The 13076-nt window shown below is 38.4% G+C and overlaps 2 protein-coding genes across 5 annotated transcripts in view; both read right to left on the reverse strand.

Annotated features, from left to right (window-relative positions):
* LOC133522494 (uncharacterized) overlaps positions 1–1921 on the reverse strand; it is a 39935-nt gene extending 38014 nt beyond the window's left edge. For both annotated transcript variants that reach the window (XM_061857847.1, XM_061857846.1), the window contains exon 1: positions 152–1921. In XM_061857847.1, coding sequence (XP_061713831.1) covers positions 152–223 — 72 coding nt within the window. In that variant the 5' untranslated portion in view covers positions 224–1921. The remainder of the gene's footprint in view (positions 1–151) is intronic.
* A 1666-nt stretch (positions 1922–3587) lies between these two features.
* The window catches only part of LOC133523085 (organic cation transporter protein-like), a 28898-nt gene continuing 19409 nt past the window's right edge, over positions 3588–13076 (reverse strand). For 2 of the 3 annotated variants that reach the window (XM_061858593.1, XM_061858594.1), the window contains exons 2-7: positions 11377–11590; positions 7806–7906; positions 6960–7114; positions 5985–6602; positions 5431–5612; positions 3588–5108 (exon numbers count right to left, since the gene is read on the reverse strand). In XM_061858593.1, the coding sequence (XP_061714577.1) occupies positions 4929–5108; positions 5431–5612; positions 5985–6602; positions 6960–7114; positions 7806–7906; positions 11377–11590 (1450 nt within the window). In that variant the 3' untranslated portion in view covers positions 3588–4928. Of the gene's footprint in view, positions 5109–5430; positions 5613–5984; positions 6603–6959; positions 7115–7805; positions 7907–11256; positions 11591–13076 lie in introns of all 3 variants that reach the window. The other variant, XM_061858591.1, reaches the window with a different exon arrangement.

A 13076-nucleotide genomic window follows, 5' to 3' on the forward strand; every position in this document is an offset into this window, starting at 1 on the left:
GTCAAATTAAAAATAATCTTTTCTGTAAATGTGTCATAAGCCTAACTGTTATTATTTTGGTTTATTTTATCATGAATATTGTAGAAGGAAAAATCGCATTTCAATTACCTCCATTTATAAGGATTCATCTCATTCTCATCTTTTTGCATACCTTGGCGCATTTACTAGGCGGCGGCGCGAGGACCTCGCGTTCAGCGCGCGGCACAACATCGCGCCGCGACATCCCACGCACCACACACAACACACCAGACACACCTCTACCCCTCACACAACCCCATCACCACGACGTATCCTACCATGACATGACACTTACTGACGATACTTGATCATATTTGAAAAGACAGTCCGAGTCTTTCTCATTTATGAAGTCAACGGGCTCTAACTTTCAGTTGCAATAGAAGCACAAAAAATGCCAGTAATGCCACAATCAGAGTACACTTAGGTGAGGTCCGTGAGTTTGAAAATATACCTCAGAACACAGTAAAATTACTATTACGACTTTTGAAAACACCTCACTTCAAAACAATAGAGTATCTAGTTACACCGTATTCCAAATTTGACTTTAAAGTAACTGCACTTCAGATTTAACTGAAATCACTGATTTCAGGAGCGCGCGCGCAGCGCCTACTAATACCCACGCGATACTGAAATCTAAAATACACAAACTACTGCACACAGATCTTATCTCAACGCACTAAGATCTATTTTAACTCGGCACTATTTAGTAATAATCCAGCTAATAAAACACGATCTACATATTTCTTTCAAATCCGAATAGACATGTTATGATATATTTGGCACAAATATTTACTTTGTTGAAATATTAGGGCGGTGCGAATCCATTTTGAACTGCATTTACGATCAAACGGCAATACCGATGTTATAACGTCATATGTGCCTTAATATTTGATACATGCTTGTGCCCTTTTGAAGAGGACAAGTTGTATTTGGGTCGCAGAGTATGGGAAATATCGTGAGCTTAGAATAGTTTGCGGTTTAACGCGTTCTCTGTAAACAGTATGATGCGTTATGTCGTTTATCGCTGTGGATATACATCCGCCACATTTCGACGTGTTTTATCCACAACTAATAATTGTAATAATAACGAAAGTTCTTTAAAAATATGTGTGAACCTTAGTTTGGATACAGGGACTTATATTAACTACCCTTGTGGTCAAGTAGTACATTACGATACAAGTGCGAAAAATAGGAAATTCGACACGAGTGGCAATAAATTAAAACACGACCGAAGGGAGTGTTTTAAATCGACACGAGTTGCGAATTACCTATTCGCACATGTATTGTACAACGTTTTACAGTACATATGGCCCTTTAAATGTTCGACATAGTATCGTAATATGCTCATTTTCGCATTAGTGCGGTAAAGTAGCACCATATGTACCGTAAAATATATTATGACACTTGTATTCTGATGTATTGTTATTCTGATTGATTATGTCTGGTACAATTTGGTGCATCGTTACGAAGTATATTATTGCAATGGACTGTTCCTGAAAATCACTACCAGTACCATTTCGTAAGTACATTGTCACAGTAACAATCAATAATGAATGGCACTGAAATTAAATTCCTTGATGCGGTTTAGGCTTAATAGGTACGGACCAAAACGTATGTCTGGGAGATTTAAATTGTAACCGTAAACTCAGAGGGTCTACCAAATGAGAAAATATAATTCGCCCATTTATTTTAAAATAAGTAGGTGCTGAAATAAAAGTAATGGCTACTTGTATGTTTTAACAGTTGCAGCTAATGTTTGCATGAGCCGCGTCCCGTCTCGTCACATTACAAACTTCATTAATTTAATGACTTGTTTCCGTCGGAATCCAACGAAAAATATAGTTTTCATCACACTTGGTCGAAAAAGATCTTATTTCATGCAGGTGTACTGAAGGACAAATACCTATATTCCCTAGGGAGTTATAGCTTTTTTTCTTTTAATTCTGTCACTAATTCATACGAACCATGTAAGTTTAGGTACAAATAAAATAAAGACGTTTATAATTTAATATTTTTTTTATGTTTAAAATTATTTAAGTCGATTAATTTAACAGCCGTTTAAAATATTTGTACATAATTTTCAATCGTGGCTGAATGCCGAGGAGGTCTGTGCCACCGTATTTAAGCTTAAAATTTAGTTTTTTCTTCACAGGTGTGATGAAAAACATTGTGTGTACTCCGGGGGTAAGAATATTGCAAACTCGGGATTTTAAGAGGCTGTCAACACCCAATGTCCTTGAAATTGATGTTACTTAAACAGTTTTTTAAGAAAGATTACTTATTTGTTTTAGTCAAGTAAGAAAAATATATGTTCATATTCATTATATTTCAAAGACCGTGGTCGTACTCGATACACGATTGAACGAAATCGGCTCGATAGAAAATAATTGCAAAGATTGGTCTTAAAATCACAATTAAACGGTTTTATGTCTTTATTGTTTTGACTTATGGGTCTGCAATTAAAATCGCAATTTCAAAACATTTATATCTAAACCGTGGTCGAGTTAAATATTACACTAATAATCCACTTTTTTTATTTAAATATTTTTCTTATTATTCCCTTGCCCAGGCCCAGTAACATGCGATAGTGCTATCTCATTTACTTCGATACAAATAGACAGTGTGCGCGCTTTAGGTATTGACAGCCTCTTAACTTACCCCTCTCGTTGCACAATGTATTAAAATCTACCTAAAGATCCTATATCGCTTGAACCAATAAACCGATTTAAATGAAAACCCTGGTAAGGTCAAAAGATAGTTTTTATCAATCTAAGGCCCTCTGGTTGTAACCTACTGCTGGAGGTGGCACTCGTAATGTTTAGTTCACAGATTACTCACAGGGATCCCTTGGTTTCAGTAGCTAGTTAGACTTGGAAATTTGGCTCATAATGACTCACTTTAATTAATAACGTTTTTGGGGAGAAAACTACAGTCGGCATAAAAGCGTGTGTTCAAAATATGTTTTTTCTGCTTGTCCACTGTTATAATGGAATTAACATTTCGGATACCAAACTATAATTTTCATGTATGGGCTCCCAACTCAACTGTAATATCCATTTCGATACGCTGTAGTCAACTATAAAAAAATGTCCAATCACGTGCCTCCATGCTCCCATAGAAAAGACTAAACGAACCACAATATTCGCGCGTTTATGTATTTTCACTGCATTTTTGTCTACTAAGATACATACCAATTTTCATTCGTATACCTAGTAAAAAAAATACTATTTTTAGATATTTTTTTTATGGTAGAGGAGGCAAACGAGCAGACGGATCACCTGATGGTAAGCGATTACCGCCGCCCATGGACACCTGCAACACCAGAGGGGTTGTAAGTGCGTTGCCGGCTGTAAGACGGGAGTACGCTCCGGAAATACCGCAGGCGACAGTTCATTCCATGACTCTTAGAAGATTTACTGTATACAATAATGATATAATAAAGCTTTTCAATCTCGTACCGACTAAGGCCACTCAGCAAGCTTCGTGATATATATCACGATTCATATTATATCAGGATTGTATTATTTGTATTAAATACTATTTGGATAATGTTGAAATAAAATAGAAAATTGTAAAATAATGTGTATTTACACTGCAGTTAAATAAAATTTTGTCTTAAAATATTGTAAAACTAATGGATAACATAACTTTGTACGTAAGTTATAATTAGAATACTAGTATATAGGATGGCATTTCACTTAGCTGGACAGACAACCTTATAAAAATAGATATTCTATAGAAAGGAGAGAGAAAGTAAGCTTATGATCTATAAATATGTCTTAAATAATCCTGTCGTTAATTATTTCGTCAAAGCGAAGCGAAGTGTCACCCTTAGTTATATCACAATAATTTACGTCAGAATGATACTTTACAATTACAAACAACAGTAGACGTCGGACCAAGCTAAATTTACATGGCATTTGCAACGACAAAGTGTGGGAATGTCATCATTAGTGACAAATTTCTGCGAAAATATGACGTTTATAATGACACTCCTCACTTTGTTCTTTTCAAATCAGTCCCAAGTTAGCTTAGACGGAGTCGACCTCTTGTGTACTTATTTGGAACCTGCAGTTATACCTTATAACTAAGACAGAATTAGATGTAGAATTACTACATCCATTAATTTATATTACCTTTATAAGTTCTTCTACATCTAGCTCTCTCGTTAATTTTATCAATAGATGCATCTGCGGCCTAAAACAAAAACTACATTATAAGCACATTTTACATTATTGACGTCACTGAATCGTCATTTGGAATGTGTCATCAACTCATCAACATACTGAATCATTTTCTTGACAGCTTTTTTGTGACAGCTTGGCATCTATGGTTTTTGGTGACTCAGTTTGCTCTAAGTTTAACATGAAAATATTCAGTTCAGAACTGTACAGTGTAGAGTGTACAGTCAAAATCAATAATAACGGATAAAATGAATAATATATCCCATAATAGCGGATGAAACAACGCGCCAAAAGTATCTGCAACCCTGTAGAGCTAAGATGGTCGGTTTTTGATAACAGATGATTGTCATTATGCCTGTCACATTCTAGCAAGTATGTGAGTGCGAAAGTGACGCACATGACAAGTATAAAAATGCGACCATGATACCACCGCTGGAATACTTTTCCAAATAGAAATATATCACTACATTCTTTTCCATATAAGTAGAGACTATTTTATCTAAGCCGGTAGAGAACTACTATACTTTTGATTTTTAGTGTGATCGACTATTTTTGATGCTTACTGTTTGGCTAGCAGGCTTTCATCTCCGAATCCTCAGGCTTGTTGTGTTGACTGGCGTATTGTATCAGGTAATTTGATTACCATTAGAGTTTCCTATTAACAATTTTATCTTGGCTAGCTATCCTGAAGGAGTTTTTAAGTTATTAATTTGATTCAAGGTTTGGCTAGCAGACTTTCATCTCCAAGTTCTCAGGCTTCTTGTGTTGGTTGGCGAGTTCTTCAGCCTCTTGTATGGTGTCGGGTAACCGTGTGTTGAGGGTCTCAGGCGTGGTCAGCATGAGAGCGCCTGCCACCAGTGCTGTGCTGCCGAAGAGGACTGATGGGAGCCAGTCTACGTAGATTGCCTGGAAAGTCATTAAATACTTTAACTCTTGTAATAATGACTAGTATACGGTGATGGCATAGGTTTAAAACGGCTGACAACATACAATAACTAATAACAACACCAGAGCGTGGCGTGACAACCATATTGAGTTGGTGGTTAAGTGGTAAATTACACAAAAGGAAATACATAGCTCATTTCTATCTCATTTATTCTACTTTTCATACGATTATCTCTCCAGGTTTCAATATTACGTCTAGTCTAGATCATTTTGCCCGAATATAAAAAAAACTACCAACCGGATCTAACCCAAATAATTTATAAATAAGTAGAAGAATCCTTACCAATAGCGGCATCTGTGGAGCCACGATGGAACCCAGCCTGCCGACCATCGAGCAGAATCCCAGCAAGCTGTGACGAGCGTGCGTGGGGAACAGCTCGGACGTGTACATATACACGCCGCTGAAGGCCTGCGTGATGGCGATCTTGCCCACCAGGTACAGAAGGGTCGCTAGCCACGACATCGCTGGAATGACAAAATAACAATGAGTTCTAAAAGTCAGATTAATATTATAAAGTATACCTGTACAAACTCCTTTTTATGAACATTTTGAAAAAACTGTAGCAGATCTAGATCCAGTACATAAATTATGCCTCATCAAAAGATAAACTTAATAAGGTTTTAAGGGACGCATTTTTCACTATGAACAAAACCGTCACTACAGAATGATCAGTCCAATAGAGCATCGCCTAGGAATATTTCTCAATTATGTGACTAAAGATAGGGATCATTGGCTCGTAAAATTGACTATACCAATTCGGAACTCCGCTACCTAGCATCTTTTATAAGTCTCTCTTACAAGCTCCACAAATTTAATAGAATCAAGAGTAAACTTACTCGGAGGCACAAAAGCAATGGCCACGCAAGAAATCCCACAAACAATATACGCGATGAGCAGCGTCCGCTTGCGTCCAATCCGGTCCAGCACCAGCGCGTTGGTGACCACCGCGATCACCTCCACAGACACCACCAGCATGTAATTGGTGTACTTGTCACCCGCCAGCGACACGGAGTTGATCGCCAGTCCGTAGAACACGAACGTGCAAGTGATCCACCACCACGAGCAGATCGCTAGGCGCCGCATAATGATTGGAGATCTGAACACTTGGATCCATAATCCTGCTTCTTCTTCTTTCTTTTCAACAGGCACTTTTGCTTCTTGAAGCTGTTTAATCGTCTCTTCTGAAAGCGTGACATCATTCATTTTTGCTGCTTTAGTTATGATCTCTAAAGCGTCTTCCTTGCGCCCTTTGGAAAGTAGCCATCTAATGCTTTCTGGAAGGAAGTATATATAGAGAAGGAATAGGAGAGAAGGTGGGTAGACGACCAGGATGAAGGTGCGCCAGTATTGGAAGGTCTTGGCGAGCAATGCGAAGCTCAGGCCACCGATGACGAGCATGATTCCGAGGAAGGCTGTCGTTAAGACTCGCTTCTCTTGACCGAGCAGTTCGATCGCTGAAATGAGAGTACGATAACATAAATGCATGCATTTGTTTGTAGCTTCTTTAAGCCTGATGATAAAGACTTGTTGCTTTAGAAACGCCTCAATGGACAACAGAAATCCGTCATGTTTGGGTTTGTAATGTTACTCCCTTGTTGTTGTGTTTATTCATTCAGTAATCGAGAAACATATTATTTTCGAAACATGCTTGAACATGTAACACCTAAGAATGCGAGATATTGCAAATTGTCTTAGTTAAAGACTTGTTAGTTTCTTAAACATTGGTTATTTTCGATGACACCCATTTTTAAGACTTATCCATTGAAGTCACTTTTTAAAGAATCAAACTATACAAAACAGTATGGACTTACTCATGATGAAGGCAGCAGGGAAAGCGCTAGCACCAGCTACCGTCTCCAGAAACTCGACGATTACGTACATCTCGTAGGAGACAGAGAAAGCCTTCAGAGAGCCGATGGCCCCCACCAACACGCATGACAGGATCAATGCTGTTTTACGGCCCCAACTGGAAATAGAAAAACGCATATAGGTAATTCAAAAATGTATTACAAACAGTGCCAAACGTCGTCACAATGGTGCTGACAAGTGTCAAAGGTTTCCGTACATTACACCAGCATAGATTTTATCTGTCTTTAATTTTGTTCTATGAGATTTAGCTTACACAAGCCAAGGCTAGTCCAGGCAATACAATTCCAAAGAAAAGAATTTAACTTTATTCCTAATAGGACCTATGCTTGGGCCATATGTAAAATACTTCGACCGACCAACCTCAGTTTTAATGCAATCCGTATTTGCCATATTGTCGTTTGGAACTGTGATTTTATCGTGTCTTGTGGACATTTGACCAGTACTTCTATTATAAATATTCTAACAATGTACCTTATAAAATAATAATGTGTCAACTTCGGGTTTATCTCAGTTGACTTGACACACAGATAAACCCGAAAACTCCGTTTGGAAAGAGCGGTACCTCCTAACACAAGTATTGCTATACGTACCAGGAGGTATCCAATACCAGTATTGTTTAAATTCCACTAGATGCCAAATAAACTATTTTGTTTTTTTTTTTTATTATGACACTAAGCTGCTGGTCAAATTTAAAAAATAAATTGATCCGCAACAACTGTAGACAGGGAGATAAAATGGACTAAAACTACTGCCTTATTAATAGATGTATAAAAAAACTTAGGACTCACCGGTCAGAGACGTAGCCGAGGATGGGCAGCGACACCAGCATGCCTATGTTGTGGATGGTGCCGACCAGCGTCCGCTTCCACTCTTGGCAGGCCAGGTTGAACTGCAACCAAAAACAGATTTGGTTACCCATATTTTTTTATTTGCTGGTCTATTATTCTAAATTTGAAAGTATATCAATAGTGTAAGTTTTGATTTTGATTCTTATTTTGTAGTTTGGTATTGTGATATGGCGTCATGGTTCAAAGATTTCAAAATTTTCAGATACTTATTTTCGTGTGAAAATCGTACTTAGGTAGGACACATCTAAGAAGCAAATATTGAATGCCTATAACACTAAAATTATTGAATGCCTTATGGTTTGCAATTACGGTTTGCAGTGCGCATTTTACACAAAATAAGAATCTTGACATTATTAGCAGATCCTCGACGACATCCTTGACCTTTATTATGTCCACCGAAGTATTGAACAAATGCCAAATTACTGCGAAATGATATCATCAAGAACATAAAATAACCTTACCAAAAAACCCATCCTCCAAAACATGATTCCCTTAACGATCAGCTTTTTGTCACCAAAACCATTGTTATTGCGATCGTACGCGTGACTGACGATATCGGATGCATTTGGAGGTGAAGGTCGAGCACTGAATAAACTGTGCTTTATGCAAATGATATAGGGTTCAAGATCGCTTGATTTGTGTCGTGATTGTTGATGGTTTTTTTGAATGAGTAAATTTCAGGGACATAACATCGTGCGGAGTCGAAGCATATTTTACTAGTTTTAAGGAATTCAGGAAGCTATACAAAATACATTTAGAGTCAATTTAATTATTTAATTCGAATCAAAATCTATAGAAGCTTTGCCCTTCTTCTTCGCAGTCGGACTTTGCATACGGACAAAACGCTAAAATCAAATGAAGGTATTATCATAATCATAATATACGACAAAATATGACCAGTGTGGACAATATCTCATCCATGGCTTCCCTGTGTGAAGTCCACCTTGACGTATTCCTTTTTTGGCTGTATGTTCTGATACTTCTGATAGGAAGGTATTATTCAATAAGGTCATGATTACACATTGTTAGTTCTTTGCACTTTACACTGAGTTCGATTCATGCTTCACAGACAACATCGATATTTTACTCGTAATTAGTGAACATGCAGCAACGCGTTATTTCTATACGTGCGGCGCAAGGCCGGTATTTAAAGTTATGAAACTGTATCTATTGTGAGAAATTGAGCTTATTTAAAAAATCCGAATGTTCGGCTAAGATCTGATATGGGATAGACAAACTATTCAGAAGAAGGCCGGGGACGCTAAAAACTTTTCGCTCATGAACGCATTGCGTATAACTGATACTACCTATAAAAGTCTGAATTAGCAACTTTTTGAAGTTTTTGAAACTGAAATATATCTCGAACGGCACCTCAGCCGAGATACCCCGTAATGGTGGTGCAGTACAAGTCCCAATTTCTCGAATATAAGACTTGATAAACTGTTCAGGGTGTACGTGCTTGCAACTCCTATACGAACTCATTACGGGATTACAGTAATAAAGCGAGAGATATGGTGCTGTTTATTAGCATTCTAGATGCATCTACTTGCAAGTCTTGCAAAATCCAAGTGATAAATCTACTCAGGCAAGTCAAGTGGTGACTTGCGCGGCACCCACCCGTGCGTAACAATGATGTGCGCGTGCGGTCCGCGCAGATCGCTATCGCCTTATAATTATAATATGATAATACCCACGCAGCGTTACCTACTCATTTCATTAAGACAGTGTCAAGGTCGCCGCCTTACTCGAATGAGGTCTTGCTGATCTCTACGTGTGTTGTACCTACTTCGTTTTTTTGAAAATGATTGCATTATAAAGAACTCCGCTTCGCAGAAGTAAGCACCAAAATGTTTTTGAGCACTTCACGTAGTATAATAATAAAAGTATCTCACCAACGTATTATTTACCGACTAAATGCCTGTTTTACGAATTTCTTAATTCGACACAAAAGCTCAAGTTTCTTTGGCATTGAATCGTAATTATTTTGGTTAATGGATACCCTGCTAAGGACACCCAGGATAAATGCTAAAGATGAAAGAGATCGCAATTATAATGCCCACATATCGCTACTCATTCCATCAGGACAGTGTCAAGGCTTCGGCATATAATATAGATAAATCTCGCTAACCTTTAAGCGCAAGCAGTGGGTAACACGTTGTTATTGTAAAAATCTTCATATAATGTAAGCTTAAAGCAAATTAAGAATAAACGTATGTACTTTCGCCTACAATTTATTGTTCTATTGTTGGTTGCTAAGGTCATTTTGTTCAGTTTATACTGTTTATAGTCACGTTTTCTATCTGTTGGTAGCTACGTTACATAATATTGATGTTTGTCTTCGTTTTTGTCTTCCCTCGATTTGACAGGCTTATGAACTCTTAAACAATAACGCATCGATTGAAGTGGCATTAAGATTAGATAAATAGTGAACTACGACGAGACACTTAAAGAGGTCAATTTCAAATGCATTTCTTGTCTAAGCCTAACAAAGAGATCTGTTCTGAATCCCGCATATTTGATACGTGTGCTTCACCACGTACAAGGGTGCGACAAACACGCCAGATGCCAGATCTTTTAGAGCAATATATGTGCACAGAGCAAACTTATGCTCCTTTTAGATACAATCCTGGAAATGTTTTACCCGCAAATTCCCAATATTTTCAGACCAAGACAAGTCTGCAACGATTTTCATAGCACACACAGTGCAAGTGCTATTTTAAACGACAAACATCTATGAAGTTATGACGTATAAATAACACGTGCACTGCGTGGGTTATCAAAATCGACTATCTTTGTCTTACCTTGTACTTTGTCTAGCACTTAACTATAACTTCAAAGGCAGCCTAAACCCGGAGATGGTAAGTTACTTTAGTTTAGAAATCTACTCCTTGGAAATGAAATAGCACGATACTCACGCAGCATCAGGCAGTCATAACATCTCGACGTCTCAAAGACACTAATCTAGCCGTCTACACTACAAAAATGCCTTCAACTCAGCAAGTTGCTACTACCGCGTTTTTGCACCAATTACTTATGACAATGACAGTGATACCAGTTCTGACACAGTACACAGTTCTGACCATTCCTCAACCTTATTTCAAAGACACAAGGTCTACTGGTAGCTAAGTGTGATGCTGTTAGTATCATCGGTGATACAAATCTATTTTGAACAGACATAAATCTTATTACCATGTGATTGGAATGTAGGAGAATGAGGAAGGGAGAAACAGCGTTGAATGAACTTACCTCAGTGACGATGGTGTTGGCGGACCCGTACAGCCACTGGTCGCAGGTGACTACATCTTTACTGAACAGGGGAGGGTTGGGTCGAGAACAACGCGCTGTTAGCAGGGGAGGGTGGGGTTGAAGGAACAACACTGAATGAACTCACCTCAGTCACGATGGTGTTGGCGGACGCGTACAGCCACTGGTTGCAGGCGACTACATCTTCGCTGATCGCGCTGTTAGCAGGGGAGGGTGGGGTTGAAGGAAAAACACTGAATGAACTCACCTCAGTCACGATGGTGTTGGCGGACGCGTACAGCCACTGGTCGCAGGCGACTACATCTTCACTGAACGCGCTGTTAGCCTCGCAGGGGAGGGTGGGGTCGAGTGGGACCCGGCGGGAACATCGGTGCGCTCGGCCGTGCTCGGGCAATGCTGCGACCGTCCATGCTGCGCTGAAGTCGGTACTGTTGTGCGCTTCGCACTCGGGGACCACGCATCTGGAAAAATGGTAATCTTATAACTTATGTCATGAAAGTGACAAGTAGTAGATAACACATTCTTCGCTGAGCTACGGTCGTAGCGCTACGTCATAGCCGATAACATGGGTTTCTTCTTAGACGGGTTGCTTCGTAGACGCAAAACGACAATGTGTCGTGATTAGCGCTGTATGAGTTAAGGACCAATAGAGTCGAAAGCGACCAAAGGCTTTCGATACAAATCTTCACATTAGATGCGGATAGATACGTCGCTCCGACGATACTTAAGATTTTCCTTTCTCCTGAATATACCTCTTAACATTTTAGAAATATATATATATTTTTTTATTACCTTGTTGTTTACAGTCTTCCACAAAGATTATTTATATGTTCGTTATACACTTTGTAAATCGATAATTACCTAACTCTTGACTTATTTTTATCGACATGTTCTTATTTATTATTTAATTCGCGTTTCTATTAATTGATCAAAAACCGGATTAAAGATCAAAACACAACAATTAGCAACACAAATTTTAATATTTCCACTCAAAAAACAACAGAATTATAAACAAGACAACAAATAATGCATTTGCTCGTATACCTAGTTTATTAAACTATTTGTCCAGTTTTTTAAACGTCTATGCGCCATTCGTCATTATTATTTTTTGAGCGTTGTCAAAAAAACCTGTATTCTAATTAACTCGATTAACCCAAATTTTTAATATCAATGGACAATGTCACATATTTCAAGACCTGTTACGTACGGATCTGGACTTCATTGGATTAAGTATTTTATCTTTTTCATCCTACCATTAAAAAAGTGATATACATTTATCCATTCCATTACGTTACATTAGTTGGAACTTTTATTTATTGTGTGACGTATTGGAAACACTAGACTTTCTTTTAACTTCAAGCAGGGAATACACCACCTTTTTCTTAGACCCTACCTGAGCTGAACTGACTGAAGAAGAGCGTACCTGGGTCGCCTAGCAGGAGGACGTCCTATCGGACGCCCCAAGTATCGCTGGAGCGACATGGTGGAGGAGGATCTGCGCAAACTTCGAGTCAACAATTGGCGAGAAGTCGCACAGGACCGAGAAAAGTGGCGCTGTCTTGTGTCGGAGGCCAAGCAAGTCTCATTTTGGATCGCTGAGCCAACGGGGTAATAATGTAAGTAAGTAAGTAAGGAAGGTAAGTAAGTTTTTCTTAGACAGTGGAAATACCCAAAAAGTTAAAATCTGTCAAAAAGTATTCAAGCTTTTTTTTTAAACACTCAGGTACAACCAAATTTGAAGTGGAAACGTATTAAACATTTTAAAGTACAAAGCAAAAATAAATAATTACCTAAACCTAACCTTATGTTCATGAAACTATTTTGGGAAGCCACACAAACCGTGTTGTTAGAATTATCCATTTTCCTTCTCTCAATGCATTGACTAACCCCAATAAACCAGTTCACCGGCAAACCCGCTCGAAGTGGTTGGACTTGGATTGGGAATCG

This window comes from Cydia pomonella, chromosome 11, assembly GCF_033807575.1.
Source record: "Cydia pomonella isolate Wapato2018A chromosome 11, ilCydPomo1, whole genome shotgun sequence".
In the NCBI taxonomy this organism is placed as follows: Eukaryota; Metazoa; Arthropoda; class Insecta; order Lepidoptera; family Tortricidae; genus Cydia; species Cydia pomonella.